This window comes from Alosa sapidissima, chromosome 12, assembly GCF_018492685.1.
Source record: "Alosa sapidissima isolate fAloSap1 chromosome 12, fAloSap1.pri, whole genome shotgun sequence".
Lineage (NCBI taxonomy): Eukaryota > Metazoa > Chordata > Actinopteri > Clupeiformes > Clupeidae > Alosa > Alosa sapidissima.
Genome location: NC_055968.1, coordinates 13,262,738 through 13,279,184, shown reverse-complemented (window position 1 = coordinate 13,279,184; position 16,447 = coordinate 13,262,738). Strand labels below are relative to the sequence as shown.

The window sequence follows — 16,447 nt, the reverse complement described above, 5'->3', positions numbered from 1 at the left end:
TCTTGATACCTGAACTCAGGTCTCTGTGGGTACATGGTACAGATGCCACCACCTCCTGTGCCACAGCTTTCCTGTGATTGGGGGTTGTTGATTACTTGGGAGTTCATATGTTATTAATATTGGACAAGATTTAAGGTTTCAGGGTTTTATTGGGCATATACATTACAAGTGCAGCAGCAGCATTACAAAAATGAGACATTGACATCTTCTCTTAAACCCAGAGGATGAATATAGCCTGTCTGATAGACTTGATTATCAACATGAAGATCTGACACTTGAGTGCTTTCAAGTATCTCAAAATATTATGCTTATTAATAAATGCCTTACCACTCAAGGTTGCTTGACAAAATAAACAAAAAGAAAGTCTGTAATATCCATTTATAGCAAAACATTAGGACTTTAAAAGCCTATACTAATTGGAATGCCTTTTAAGTGTAAAGAGAAAAGTGGGACCACAAACGAAAAATGAAGGTTTTATTTACAAAAAATAAGCCTGTACCAATGCGGTATTAGATGGTAAGTATTTCAGTTTTATACTGTTAAGTGTTGTGTTGACTACACAATAAACCATACAAATATATCAAAGAAAGGAGGAGAAACATAGGTGGTTATGGTTTTGTTATTTGGCAGACACTTTTGCCCAGATTACAGATAGAAGACTTACAGATAGAAGAGGAATAAGGAAACAAGAAGTAGTTTGCTTCTACATTATTTCCTGTTTGTTGACAAAATAATTACAGTGGCACTTGGGACAGTCATTCAGTGAGTTAGGGAGCAGCGCATCTATTAAAATAACAGTATTGTTCTGCAAAAACCATTAAATATAATTAAAGGAATGGCGAGCATTATTGGGGAGACCCTGCTTCAAGTGCTTAGTGTCAACACCACACTGCACCAAATAGACATTTTCCAAAGAGCCTTTTGTAAAATGAACCTAATTCACAGTATTGTTCACAGAGTTATTAATGTTGAAACATGAAACATACAAGGAAGGCATCCAGAAATAGAATGCACTGTAGAGATACACACTACAAAATACTTTATTCATCAGTGGGAATGAGAAATTCTATGGGAAGCATTACATTAAGTGCACACATGTTGGAACCCTTTGCCGAGTGAAATCTTGCGAGAGTGTGTGTGCAAAGTGGGAGAGACAGGTCATAAACGAGGGTGATGCAGGTCATTCAGATATCACTCACTCTTCAAAGGCCACCTGTCTAGAGGCTGTTATTATATTGTTAATCCAGAATGTTAACAGTTCAACTTGAAATTCTAGTCAAAAATAGAAATATACATTTTACCGATCTAGTGTAAAGTTAATTTGTGCTTTCCTATCAAAATGGCTCTTTCTTTAGTTGGTTTGTTAAAAAAATGGGTGGTTCAAAAATATATTTGTAAAAATATGGTGTGTAGGCAACATCACTGTGGTCTGGAACAAGGCTCATAGGGTTACAGAGGGGTCACTTTGTGGGATCTTACAGTTCTTGTCAGGATGGAAATCAGTGCCGCGCAGACTTGCAGATTTTGTCATACACCTCAGGGAAGGCACCCTTGCAATTCAACTCATCCCTGAGTTTATGGTACAGGCTTCCATCAAACATTTCCCAGAATTCCGGTCGCTCCATGTAGACATCAGCATAAAGCATCTGGAATCTGAACAAAAAATGAAAGTTAAAAGGACACGTTCACCACAGCCAAGAAACAAGACACAAGTCAGAGTGAATCTTAAGCAAGTGGTGTGCTCCTCTGTGAACATATGCACGCATCAAAGATGTCCCAATTATTAGGAAGAACACAACCCCCCCCCCCCCCCCTCCCCTCCCCTCCCCTCCACATGTACGTTGATGATGCAATTCTCATCACGAGCAGAGGGGCACAGACACGGGAGCAGGTCACGGCCTTCAGCCTACGTACGGTATGCGCTCCATGTGTTCTGTTATATTTTGCATTACACCACTGTACCCCAGTGTCCACGTATGCACCTTCATAGGAACTCACCCATGAACTTCCCTCACAAACTTCTCCAGCTGGCGAGTGGAGGCGCGGGCCTGGAAGTGCTTGACCCTGGGCTCCCCGTAAGCGCCGATATCCACGTACAGCTCGTCCTCGTCGCCCTTCGGGTGTACCATGCCAGGCCGGCTGGACAGCATGAAGGGGCACAGCCACAGAGGGTACACCTGGAACACACGTACCACCAGCTCAGCTTATAGAGGGAACACCTTTGCATGGTCAAACTCAGCCAAAGGGCACAAGACATGTTCACTGAAGCTTAGATATTATGAGAGTATCAAAACCAATACAAAACTCAATCAGATCTTAAGCGATGATTCTTAAGTGATCAAAACTCATTCAGATCTTAAGTGATGATTTTACATGTTGTCATGGGCACTGCTAGAAAATTTGGGCCCTGTGACAGACAATAACCCCCCCAATAATACTATATGTTCTATATGCTCTTTGGGGTCCCCCTGTCAGTGCTGGGCCCTTAGAATAGTAAAATCGTACTTCTTTTAAGCTGTCCCAGACTTAGATGCTACTTTTAGGTCTAAAATGCTTTGTGAATTACTCTTAGTCAAAAAAATTAGGAGTCCTAAAGTTACGAGTTACACGCCCATTATTTTTAGGAGTTGCTCCTAAATTCGCCAGTTAGGAGCAGGTTAGGAGCTACTTTTAGCCTTAAAATTCTTTGTGAATACGGGCCCAGGTCATTTAATCTTTCCTGTGCATCTGATTTTCTTTTACTCATTTTACGCAATGATGTATACCATGAATGGGTTTTCTTTACAGAGAATAAAAAAGTTTTCCAGACAAAATGGTCTCTGTACTTGTCTATGTGTGGGTAAAACTGTGTGTTAATATTTGTTTGTTGTTGTTGGTGCGGGCGTGTGTGCATTTTAATTTCTCTGTAGTGATGACCTACATGGATGTCCTCGTGGAAGCGGGAGATGGCTGCCTGCATGTGCTTCATGGGCACCAGCATGTCCTGCACCACGTGGTGCTGCTCGTAGAGTTGGCGGATGGTCTCGCCCTGCGTCAGCTTCAGCAGCGAGATCTTAGGGGGCACCATCCAGCCAAACACCAGGCGGAAGAAGGGGTTGTTCCCAAACGGGATGATATCCTGAGAGAGAGAGAGAGAGAGAGAAAAAAAAGGAGAGGGAAAGAAGAAAACCCATCAGACATAGTGGGATCGATATTTCTAGCCAGCTGATGACAGTAATGTTTTTGCTCTATGATCTTTGTGCTACAAGAAACTGAGAAACAGGAAGGGTCTTTATGCTCAGTGGGTTGAAAGTTTTACAGCACAAACATAAGTCATTGTAATATAATGAGCTGTCAAAAGGTGCTTTCTGTGTTCAACACACACAGTGATACACACAGGAGTGTGCTTGTGTATGCCAACACACACAAACCACAAATGACTGTTCTGCCAGAAAAACAATCTGCATAATTTATAATACAATTTTATATACTCTAGGGTGGGGGGTAATTTGTTGCAAGCCACATGTGAGTTCCTGTTTCCTAATGGCAGCAACAGAGAGAAAGAGAAAGAGAAAGAGAGAGAGAGAGAGAGAGAGAGAGAGAGAGAGGGCATTAGTGCTGCTGCCACACATAATGCACTATTGCAGGGATGGACGCAAGACGTCTGAAGTGCCCTGTCGAAGTGCCCTGTCAGAGAGGCCGTTGACTAAGTTGACCCTCTAATGCACAAACGGAATGAGAGTGTTCTCTAATACAAGCAACCATGCACAAAAAAAAAACACAGCTAAATACATCAGGAAGGACAGGAACCGAAAACCACTACAAATGCACCCAAATGTGTCAATCCATCAAAGAAACAAAGTCAGATCTGGCCAACGGAACAGCAGCACTTGGAAATCCATAATGCAGTTAGACATAAATAAAACCATTACAGCCTCACATGCACATGTTTATATAATCAATGATTCTCAGATGATTGTGTAAACACGTCATTTAAATATTTCCTGTACAAATAAAAATAATTGTCACAGTATATGCATGAAGTTATTCTCTTTGTTTTAGCTATAGGGATGTTCCTTTTTGTGAGTACTGTAATGCTTGGAGGCAAGACTGAAAGCTCAGCACGGTATACCTGCAGTTCCCAGAAGATGCTGCGTGTGTGCCTGTGGTAGTAGTGTCTCAGGGGGATGTACTCTACAGTTGTGCAGTCTGTCTTCAGGAAGCTCTCCACGTGCTTGAAGAACCAAGGCTTGTAGTACAGCCCGATGCGATTGATCTGAGAGTGTAGAAGGACAGAGGCTTAATACACACATAATTCACAAAATGATTCTGTTGTGCCCCAGTGCAGTCAAAGACTGTAAGGTGTCCTCCTAATAGGCGTGGGAGAGTATACTGTATACAAGTCCGTCAGCCTATAGTCACCTTGTCTGGCTCTGCCTCGTTGGTCATGGTGCCAGTCATGATCACTGCCTCATCCAGGGAGTACTGAAGGCCCTCCACAAACTGGTTCTCCTTGTTGGCTGACTCACTGGCAAACTTCTGGCAGATGGCATTGAGGCCATGCACCGGCTCATAGCGGAGCTTCACCCAGGTCTTTGCCGGGATGATCTTTATCTCGGCAGCGACCAAGAACCCCAAGGTTCCACAGGACCAGGGTACTGCATAGAACAAATCGGTGTTCTCTTCCTGTGAACAAACATCAAATGAAACTAGAAATGCAATTCCGAGGAATTACACGAGGGGATGCAATCTGCTGGTTAGGGTGTTGGTGGGGCTGTTGAGCTTGCTGCTAGCTGGTTGGTAGGGTAATTGTGATGCAAAGGTGCTTTTGGAGTAACCAAATTTGAATCTTGTGTGACATGGCATTCTTGAGATATCACACTCAAGGTGTTTTTGACCTTGACATTTGACCTTCAACCTCCAACATCAACTCACTTCATCTTTGAGTCCATGAAATCATTCGTACCAAATTTGAAGCATGTACGTCAAGCCGTTCTGGAGATATAATGCTGAATGCATGATATATGGCTGGGACTTTTATTTTGACACACACGAAACAATTTTAACAGGATGTGTAGTTCAGGTAGAGCTAGATTGTATGCTTAAAAGCTGAGACAGTTGGATTCCTCACAGGTGACACCTGTGCCAGTGTTCTGATTAACCTGGGAACTGCTCTGAGAACTACTAAACGAGCGCAGCTGGCTCTATTATGACATCACAGCCCCCATTCAAGTCTATGGGGGAAAAATACACTTTTAATTACAAATATCTCAAAAAGTATAAACTTCTCAAAAATGAAAAATGGATAAGACGGTAAAGCCTTAAAGATCTACGGAACGGTGTTTCAACCAAATTTGTACGTTAAGCGGTTTGGGCTGAATAGCGTGCACAAAAAGGTAAAAAGAATAATAATAATAATAATAATAATAATAATAATAATAATAATAATAATAATAATAACCAGAAAAGCATTTCCTGAAGGAAATACAGTGCATGAAAATACAAAAATATGATGTAAAATATCATACAGAGTAAAAACAAACTATATTGGTTGCTAGGTAGATGAGGTTCAATATAGTTGGAATGACTGAACAGTTAAATAGGTGGATAGTTTAAATGGTTAAATTATTTAGGTAGATAGTTGATGATAACTGACACTTGGAATGGCTCTAATGTTTGCTAGCAGTTATGCTAACTATGTTAAAGATAATTATGCTAACCAAGTTACTTAACTCAGTTAATTTAGCTAATGTTTTCTAGCAGTTTTTTTTAAAAATGTTAATAATGCTAATACTGTTAACTATGTTAACAATGCTAACTATGTGACTTAGCTAACTTAGCTAATGATTTATAGCATTTATGCTAAAATATAAGAATGCTAACATGCTAACCATGTGACTTAGCTAACTTAGCTATTCATTTTAGCAGTTATGCCAAACATGATAACTATGCTAACAAGCATGCTAACAATTTTTAACTATGCTAACCATGTGCCTTAGCTAACTTAGTTATTATAACTACTAAAAATGATAAGCTATGCTAACTAGCATGCTAACAATGCTAAAATGCTAACAATGTTAACCATGTTACTTAGCTAACCTAGCTAATCATTTCTAACAGTTATGCTAACTAGCATTTTAACCATGTTACTTAGCTAACTTAGCTAATCATTTTTAGCAGTTTTGCTAAAAATGCTAACAATGCTAGCAATGCTAACATGCTAACTATGCTAACCATGTTACTTAGCTAACTTAGCTAATCGTTTTTAACAGTTTTGCTAAAAATGTTAGCAATGCTAACATGCCAACTATGCTAACCATGCTAACTAGCTACAGTGGGTAGGTGTCATAGTTGATGACAAGTAACAGTTACAATGGCTGAACAGTTAAAAAGTTCAGTAGTTTAAAGGGTTAAATTGTTTAACAGTGAAATATTGTAGTGAGGACTTTTACTTTGAAACAGTTTTTGGCAAAGGAAGCAGTTGAACAGGGTGTGTAGTCTTAATAGAGCCAGTTTGTATGCTTAAAGCCTGAGACTGGCAGTTGATCCAGGTGGCCGGAACACCTGGCATAGGATTCTAATCGCTTAACGGCTCTATTGTGATGTCATCAGCCCATGTTAAGTCTATGGGGAAATTTTGAGTAGTTTTTAATTAATAGTTTAAAAAGTATACAAGTTACAAAGCTGAAAAATACATAGCCCACATGTCCTAAGTAAAACCTACGTAACATAGTTTGAATGAAGTTTCTACGTTAAACGGTTGAAGCTGCATTAACTGCGTTAGAAGAAGAACTAGAAAAGCATTTCCTGAAGGAAATACAGTGCATGAAAATGCAAAAATATGATGTAAAATATCATACAGAGTAAAAACAAACTATATTGGTTGCTAAGTAGATGAGGTTTAATATAGTTGGAATGACTGAACAGTTAAATAGGTGGATAGTTTAAATGGTTAAATTATTTAGGTAGATAGTTGACGATAACTGACAGTTGGAATGGCTGTAATGTTTGCTAGCAGTTATGCTAACTATGTTAACAAAGATAATAATGTTAACAAAGTTACTATGCTAACTAGCATGTTAACATGCTAGCATGCTAACTATGCTAACCATGTGACTTAGCTAACTTAGCTAATCATTTTTAGCAGTTTTGCTAAAAATGCTAACTAGCATGCTAACATGCTAGCATGCTAACTATGCTAACCATGTTACTTAGCTAACTAGCTACAGTGGGTAGGAGTCATAGTTGATGACAAGTAACAGTTACAATGGCTGAACAGTTAAAAAGTTCAGTAGTTTAAAGGGTTAAATTGTTTAACAGTGAAATATTGTAGTGAGGACTTTTATTTTGAAACAGTTTTTGGCAGAGGAAGCAGTTGAACAGGATGTGTAGTCTTAATAGGGCCAGTTTGTATGCTTAAAGCCTGAGACTGGCAGTTGGTCCAGGTGGCCCGAACACCTGCCATAGGATTCTAATTGCTTAACGGCTCTATTGTGATGTCATCAGCCCATGTTAAGTCTATGGGGAAATTTTCACTAGTTTTTAATTAATAGTTTAAAAAGTATAAAAGTTACAAAGTTGAAAAATACAAAGCCCACATGTCCTAAGTAAGACCTACGTAACATAGTTTGAATGAAGTTTCTACGTTAAACGGTTTAAGCTGCATTAACTGCGTTAGAAGAAGAAGAAGAAGAAGAAGAAGAAGAAGAAAAAGCCTTGGAATAACAGTACAGTGCATTTTCATGCACTGTAATAATCAGAAGAAGAAAAAGCCTTGGAATAACAGTACAGTGCATTTTCATGCACTGTAATAATAAGTCTTCGGATTTCAATAGAGGGGATGCATCCCCTCTAACTATAAAAAATCCAACTCTTCAGAACACAGGCATTTCACTACTTACTATATTTTAAAAACATGTACTACTAACTCAGAAGTGTGCTTGAGTAATCCGATATGAACATACCATTCAAATCAATCAATAAATGTACACAATCACATCGGAATCAATAGAGATATACACAATAGCCTTCAAGGCATTTGGCAAAAGACCTGATACTAGATCTACTGAGGTGACTCAAGGGAGAGCTCACTGTCCTTAAGAAAAGAGTATTGATTCCTTAGTGGCAACCTAGGGGAGTATTGGTTGTCCTCAGCATGAGGGTAGAATCACAGTGATTCAGTGTCTGGGGAGAGCTTGAGTTCTGCACTACCACTGGGGCAGGAGCATGGGCAAGAGATGCTGATAACCAGGCTGGCTTTGTCCTACATGTAAGGGGCTTGTGATCTTGCTGTTCAGACAGCCGGTAAGTAAGTTACCTACGCTTCCTTGCATGTGCAAGCATGTTGGGAAAACAGACAATGGCGAAGTGAGGAATGCAACACCTTTTGTGAAAAAAAAGCTGCTAATAAAACAAAAAAAAACAAATCCAAACATATAGATTAGGCTGGAGCAACTGTTCATCATGTCTTTGGTTCTGAGCTATGTGAGGACAGCTTGCTCCCAAAACAAATTGATCAATTAATTATTTTGCTAATCAATATCAAAACACATGCTGCCTTCACCATATTTCTGTTGTTTTTTTGTTTGTTTTGTTTGTGTGTGTTTCCATAAAGTCTTCTCATAGTGAGGAAGGGGGAAGCAGGGCAGCTAAAACAAATCAGACAAATAAAAACAAACAAACAAAAAGTCAACAAATCAAAACACACATGAGCACCGAACACCGATCACCATGGGCGACCGACCGCTCACCTCAGTGCATCGGACCAGACTGCCGTCCGCCAGAACCAGCTCGTAGGCCACACAGATGTGCTGGAAAAGGCCGTAGATGTGTGAGGAGGACTCGATCCCGGTGCCCATGACCAGTCCACCTGTGAGAGAGGAGACTCAGACAGTGAGTGCTATGCTAAGCCAAGTGCCATTCTGACTCATTCCCTGAACGAGACAGGTAGAGAGAGAGAGTAAATAGACTCCAGGAAAATGGTCAAAAGGGGTTGAAAACGTAAGTTACCCATGTAACTATGGATCTGTGAGACCGAGGGATGACCGTCACTATGGTCTAAAAAAGGAATGATCACCTTCGTTCTGCCTATCACCGAAAACATATGTCAACAAAGTCATGCCCATGACCTCCGGAAGCAGAACGACTCGAGCTTGTAAATAGCGGAGATTGCTCCCGGTTCAGTCTCCTACCTTGAGCGCCTCAGGATGGTCCGAGCGACAAGGATAGTGACGGTCATCCCTCGGTCTCACAGATCCATAGTTACATGCGTAACTTACGATCTGTTTCGACCTCACTCTGACCGTCACTACGGTCTAAAAAAGGGATGACACATACCAAAAAAGTCGCGAGGAGCTCTAAGCTAACCATTAAAACCACATGAGGGCAGCGTCGCCAACCGGAGCTGGGCGAGTGACGTCCACTCTATAAAACCTGGTAAAAGTGCAAGGCGTCGCCCATGAAGCCGCTGCACAGATATCGCTTGCTGGTACCCCCTTAAGGGCAGCCCAAGACGTAACCATACTCCTGGTGGAGTGAGCCCTTGTACCCGAAGGGACTGGCATTCCCCGAGCCCGGTAGGCATGGGAAATAACCTCAACCAGCCAATGTGACAGCCGCTGTTTTGAAAGCGGTAGCCCCTGCTTCGCCGCTCCATAACAGACAAAAAGTTGAGTGTGTTCCCTCCTCAACGACTGTGTATGGGCCAGATAAGCTCTCAAAGCCCTGACTGGGCACAGAGTGAGCAACTTGTCGCGCTCTGCCTGTGAGGCAGCAGACGGCTGGAATTGGGTCAGCTCCAGAACCTGGTTGATAGACTGCTGACTTAGAACCTTAGGCAGGAAGGCTGGATTAGGCCAAAGTGACACGCCAGTGCCCCCTGCCTACCACCTTAGGCAGTCTTCGCTGACGGAGAGGACGCACAGCTCCCAGACGCGCTTGGCCGAACAAAGAGCCAGGAGAAAACAAGTTTTAAGAGACAAAGATCGCAGATCTGCATCTAAAATGGGCTCATACGGGCATTCAGTAAGTGACATCAAAACAGTGGGCAAATCCCAGTTTGGTGCCCGTAAAGTGCGAACTGGACGCAACCGGCGGGCCCCTTTTAAAAACTGACCAATCAGTGGATGCCTACCCAAGGGTCTGTTATCCGCACCCTGGTGAAAGGCTGAAATGGCCGAGGCATAAACCTTTACAGTACTGACCGCCTTGCCTTGATCCAAATAGGACTGCAAGAAGCGCAAAACTTGTGGCACAGGACAAACTTGTGGCACAGGGCAAACCACTGGCTCAAAACCCAAGCAGGCACACCAATCCGAAAAGATCCTCCACCTGAGTGCATAGCAAGCTCTAGTAGAAGGAGCCCTGGCGTTGTTCAGAGTCTTCTGCACAGACGGACTCTGCAGGGGCCAAACCCACAGGCGCAGGGCACCTGGGTTCGGATGCCAGATCTGCCCGTCTGCTTGGGACAGAATATCTGCCCGGCAGGGTAACTGCCATGGCTGACCCTGCAGGAGCCGGAGAAGGTCTGGGAACCAAGGCCTCGCCGGCCACCGTGGAGCAACCAGCAGAACTGTGTGTCGGCCCTCCCTGATCCTCCGCAGGACCTGAGGTACAAGAGGGGATGGAGGAAAAGCGTACAACAAGCCTGTCGGGCAGTCTTGTGACAGAACATCCAGGCCCAAACTGCCTCCCTGTCCCACGAGAGAGTACCACTCTGGGCAGTGAATCGTTTCCGCCAACGCAAACAGGTCCACTTGTGCAGTACCATACTGAGCCCAGACCTGGCTGACCACCTCTGGGTTCAATCTCCATTCCCCCGGGAGTGGCCCGGTCCTGGAGAGAATGTCGGCCGCCCTGTTCTCCATGCTTGGAATGTGTACTGCCCTCACTGAAGCCAGACGTGGCCATGCCCATGACAGCAACTCCTCCGCCACCGGTGGCATATCCCCCAGCCCGGAGTCGGCCGGATAGGCAGCCTTTGCCAGCTGACGGCAACCTGGATTGAATTGGGGGCGCTGTAGCGACTTACCCCATGCCGTCCGCAGCACCTTCGTGTAATCCTTTGCCACGGGTATACAGGGTGGTGGGCTATTGTGCGAGACGCCTTCCCAGACGCCCCCCCAGACGCCCCCAAGGGAAGCCATGTCTGGCATAGGGGCCTGAAGACCCAGGATCTTCAATCGTAGAGCGAGGGGCATGGAGTGACAGCACATCCACATCACCCAGATCAACATCCGCACCATGGCTCTCAGGCCTGGATGAGGAGAGACCTTCCTGGCCAGGGGGCAGAGAAGAGGATGACGTGCCCTGGAGACCCTCCAGCCTGTCCATCCTCCTAGCCAAAGCCTGGAGAGCTGAGAGAATCTGAAGCGACTCCGTGCCACCACTCTCGGTCACGGCAGCTGGAACCGGGCATTTAGCAGGTCCAGGGACCTCCACCTGACCATGCCTGGAAGGGGACTCATGTTGCTGGTCCCATTTACGCTTGTGCGTATGCTTACGGCCATGCCTATGACAGCCTGTCCCGTCTGCCCTCACGCACGTGTCCACATGCCTGGTCAGCCCAGTGGAGCCGTTCCTCCCTAGGAAGGTCACAGGCTGCGCCGCAGGGGCTGTCGACATCCTCCAGGAGGTGGGCGGCCCCAAGGCAAGCGGGACACTCTCTATGCCCGTCATTGGGGGCCATCGTGGCCCTGTAGACTCTGCAGTAGTGTGCCGCCATAGCCTACCATAGAAAAACACAATGCAATACAATACCATACAATACAATACAATACAATACAATACAAGGCACTTACCTTGGCCGTTCAACGCACTGGGTCTGCAAGTAGCAGCCCGTAAAAGAGATACACCAGTGGTGTAATACCCGTACACGGATGGCCTGAAGCAGTGTGCGGACACGCTTAGCAGGCTCACACTGGCCCAGCTAGCTGCGGACAGCAGCGACGGGGTATAAACCAGATGTACAAAGAAGGCGGTCACCAGTGCGTGAACGCACGCGCCGACGTACACTAGTGGACAACTGGTAAAGAGACACACAGCACCCCGCACCTCGTGCAAGACTGCACCTAGCAGGCACAAACAGCTAAACTTACCTTTTCAAGTAGCCTAGCACACAACAAAACTATCAAGAAGCACACAGTAGCGCCTAAGCGGCCGAGCACATATGCGCTGATCAGGCCCACACAGGTTCCGGCTGCCAGAGCAGTAAACAGAAATAATAACGGTGGCCCGCGCCGGTGCACGAACGCACCCAGCAGGCTCACACCAAGCCCCACTAGCCGTGAACAGCCATATAAGGTACACAGTAGTTAACAAAAAACAACCCGGAAACCTGGCACACACAAAAGGGAAAATAACACCGAAACGGTGGCCTGCAGCAGTGCGCGAACGCAGGCAGCAGGCTCACACTAGCCCCTCCGCCGTGGTCTCGGTGACAGGCAGAACGAAGGTGATCATTCCTTTTTTAGACCGTAGTGACGGTCAGAGTGAGGTCGAAACAGATTTTCGTATATTAAATCCATGTAGCTGCCAGAAGGAAAATATTGCTTAGGCAAACACTTTTGCCCTGATGCGAGCACCTACGCTCTCATTTTACACACACTTTATGGTGTTGGTCTCAGCAGACCAGCAAATGAATTTGCCGCTGCATCTCGGGAAAACATTACCGGGAGAGCGTGCACAAACTCCCTAGTAGACCTCTATGGAAACTGAGCCTTGAGATGCTGCTCCCCCCCACCACCCCCCACCCACTCTCTAAAAAAAGCCATTTCCTGAACCAGTTTCTACCGCCATGAACAGCATCGTTTGTCATGCCTGATCTGATTTAATCAGAGCTTTCAGCAACCACACAGGAATTACATTACCGAACACAGAAATTTGGTGCTTGCTGTCCATTCAACTGGAGTATGCCACTTTTTGGAGGATATTGCATCCTGAAAAAATCATTTGAGAAACAGGCTGTCTGCAAGGCTAAGTGAAATTTTACATTAAGGTTTAGATTCCAATTCAATGTAATATGGGTTATTAACAGCTGTCTGATTAATAGTGGAGTATATTCTACAGTATAATACAATTTCTGTGCATCATAGCAAACAATTGCAAATGATAAGAAATCTCACAGGTGAAGAGAGCAAACTTAACCCTGGTTCATGTTGAAAACAAAACAACCACATACCTACAGTGAGGTCATCCAGCTCTGGCAACACTGGCAATGTCCAGCCAATGGAATTGAGTAGAGCTGTCACCTGACCCATATTGGCCAGAGGTTCAACACGCACTACCTGTGGGAGGGGGTTAAACGGTGAAATCAATTTACAGTACATTTCTTATCCGTCTTATGCACACAAACACATACACTATTTAAATACCACAAACTGTTGCAACAGATGTAATCTAATGAGAGAAGTATAGAGAAGTAACTACTCACTAACTTACTTACTTACAAACAGATCATACTCAAATAAAAGGAAATCCAGGAAAAGCGTCTATCGATTGAAGAGGACGAAACTGAATGCTTCTTCTTCCCTTATGGTCAGTCTCAGTCTCACCTGTCTCTTGGTGTCCACCTCCAGTATATCCATCATGTTGATCATGATGTTCTTGTGGGTCTTCTTGTACTTCCCCACTCTAAGGGACACGGTCAGCCAGCCAGGGCGCCCAGTGCACATGTGGGTTTTTGCCCCCTCCTTCCTCCACTCCCGCACCTGTGGGCCAGGAAGTGAGGTCATTCTGGGGTCCGTTTGTTTTAAAGCAGCACCATGGAGTTCTGGTCTAAAACTAGTGAACTACCAGTCAGATGTCAAAACTTTCCAAACACCACCATCAGGCCATGCAGTACTGATGAAGGCTTACCATAATAGGCCTCTTTTTAGTGACATTGTTGATAAGGTTGTGTTGATAGATTAGCCTGGTTGACACCAGACACTTCTCAATTGTAATTGAGAGTGGGTCTGGGAAAGGTTCATTGACTTACAGTACGACCTCCAGCAGGGGCGTCACTAATGGTGAAGTTAAACATAAATTGGTGCATTAAACTATTACCAAATTGTTTCAGAAGTGTAGCAGTCTTGTAAACGAAGATTTTCAAATGCAGTTGTTTACTCAATCCCAAAGAAATACACGTCCATGCCGGATTAGCGATTGAATGTGCCCGTGTTTTAGGGACATCGGAAATGGGAAAATCCCAAAACCTGCAGAGCAAATCCCAACTTTGCCTTAAATTTGTAGGGGGATTCCCAGGCTATTGATAGATTTCTTTTTAGAGACATTGTTGATAAGGTTGTGTTGTGAAAGCTTTTATTTCATCTTCACAGTTCATCCACAAGCAAACAGTAATAGCAAATAAAAGCATAGAAGGGCAATACTTCTAGTTTAAAAGGTAAAGATCATATCAAAAGAAAGAAATAAAACACACAAGGTAAAATAATTTAAAAATAAAGAATAATTAAAAAGACAAAATAGAAGACAAGGTAGAATAATGTAAAGACATATTCAGAATCTGTATTAGCAGAAGGCATCTGAGAACAGTTTGGTCTTAAGTCTAGATTTTAAAACAGTTACAGTTGGGGCCTTTTTGATGTCATCCGAAAGTTGGTTCCAGAGCTGAACCACATAGCAGCTATAACCTGCTTCACCATGTTTAGCTCTAACATTAGATTTTACTAACAGGTTTTTCACCTGAGACCTGGAAAGGCGAGAAGGTGTGTACTGTCTAATAGGTATTTAGGTCCTGCTCCATTTACTGATTTATAAGTCAATTCTGTGACTTACTGAAAGCCAGTGCAAGGACTTAAGAATTGGAGTAATGTGTTCAGTTCTTTTAGTTTTTTTGAGAACCCATTTTGCCTGAAGCTGTTTGATAGTCTTTTTAGGAAGGCCTGTGAAAAGCCCATTGCAGAAGGCTAATCAACCCTGCTAAATGATAAATGCATGAATGATTTTTTCCTAAATCAGCCCTCTAAGTTTGGCAATATTTTTGAGGTGGTAAAAAGCTGATATAGTTATTGCTTTCATGTGGCTGTTGAAATTTGCTGAATTTATAATATGTAGGCTGCAGTTTCACAAATACAAACATGATTGCAGTTACCTTGACACATTTTGATGCTCTGCTCTACATAATCTTAAAAAATTTTGAGCGCATAACTGCATGCGTAACAGACTATTGGATAACATGTCACCAACTAGCCTGCTGCTAAACTACTAAACAACTACTCGTAAACCCTAGGGAAAAGGGAAAACAACAATGTGAAGTTTCACAGAACTCTCACTATGCAGTACCGTGAAGCATAATAGGCCTACACTAATCAGATAACTATGCCACATGTTCTGATTCGCATTCGGATGAGGTTGGTATATTCTGTAAACTAAAAGGAATATCCTGTCACACGATTTAAGAATAACAATTCTCTGAAATAATCCACTTTAACATGATATCAGTGTCGGCCTTGAAATTAACAAGAGGGATGCGAAAGAACAACACACGAAAGAACCAGGGAGAGAGGGCAGACAGCAAAGAAAACACGCGGAATGGAAAGAATGTCTGATCCAGTATAGTGATCCTTGTTTTCATACTAGACGATACATAAATCCTACGTGGAAAAGAAGGATTAGGAGTCGAAACTCCACCATGAGTCCTTGAGCTCGGACTTTGCACAGCTATGTCACCCGTCTGTCTGTCTGGTCTGGCCAGGCATCGTTGCCACTTAATACGCCAATGTAGCCTAATCAGCGTGTACGATTTGCTTCACTAGCCTTACCTGTCTTTGTATGTCTCTGACCCGTTGATCGTGCTGTTTCGGTGCAGAACACATCTTGAAGATGATCCATGCTCTTACATAATAATACACATCGAATATAACTGATAGTGGTAAGAGAAAGAGGCAGACGAAAATCCACCGCTGGTGAATTATAACGTAATCTAAACCCTTTACTTTGATCCACAAAATAAACAAAACTATTAAGCCACCAAGGTATAGTAACGGATCCATGCTTCTATACTATACCAACACGACGACGACCACTGTGTCTGCTTGCTTGCTTGCCGCCTTTATGGTACACTGGTGGCTTGTAGACTATTCTAGATCACGTCTCTTTGTTCAATAAGCTACATTAGAGTTAGACTACTAGTACCTACTGCTGACTTCTCCTGCAGTGCTGCCAAACGCGAACTACGGTTACAATCTTACGACTACCTGAAGCTGTGGAAATTGACACTTCGATTTTCAGTGTAACCTGTCTGATGTTGAAGTAAAGCCCTCCCTAGGTCTACACTGATTGGCCAAGGGCGCGTCAAATGTGGTGACCCCAGTTTCTGCGTCTGCAACGCATCCAATCAGGAAGTAGAAAGGCCGTCACACCATTCACCAAGTCCCGATATGCTTATTTTCACGCAACAGTTGGACGATGAGAGCCTACGCCTGATTGTGATCTACTATTAACGAGATATCAACCAATAAAGAAAAAAGGT

The 16,447-nt window shown here is 43.6% G+C and overlaps 1 protein-coding gene across 1 annotated transcript; it reads right to left on the bottom strand.

Annotated features, from left to right (window-relative positions):
• Positions 1–129: 129 nt before the first annotated feature.
• Positions 130–16,220, bottom strand: dhcr24 (24-dehydrocholesterol reductase). The gene is made up of 9 exons (XM_042056089.1): positions 15,738–16,220; positions 13,530–13,685; positions 13,157–13,262; positions 8,730–8,848; positions 4,402–4,665; positions 4,112–4,255; positions 2,921–3,118; positions 1,999–2,177; positions 130–1,653 (listed from the first exon to the last, which is right to left on the bottom strand). Exons 1-9 carry the CDS (start codon positions 15,966–15,968, stop codon positions 1,500–1,502), a joined length of 1,551 nt encoding a protein of 516 aa, XP_041912023.1. The 5' UTR covers positions 15,969–16,220; the 3' UTR covers positions 130–1,499.
• Between the last annotated feature and the right edge of the window lie 227 nt (positions 16,221–16,447).

What these genes read in the sequence shown, in the direction of transcription:
- dhcr24 (XM_042056089.1), bottom strand. Translation starts at nt 15,968, where the DNA reads ATGGATCCGTTACTATACCTTGGTGGCTTAATAGTTTTGTTTATTTTG. An exon ending in GCTGGATGACCTCACTGTAG is followed by an intron (nt 8,849 to 13,156) that starts GTATGTGGTTGT and finishes CCTCTCTCACAG; the next exon opens with GTGGACTGGTCATGGGCACC. An exon ending in ACGAGGCAGAGCCAGACAAG is followed by an intron (nt 4,256 to 4,401) that starts GTGACTATAGGC and finishes CTACACTCTCAG; the next exon opens with ATCAATCGCATCGGGCTGTA.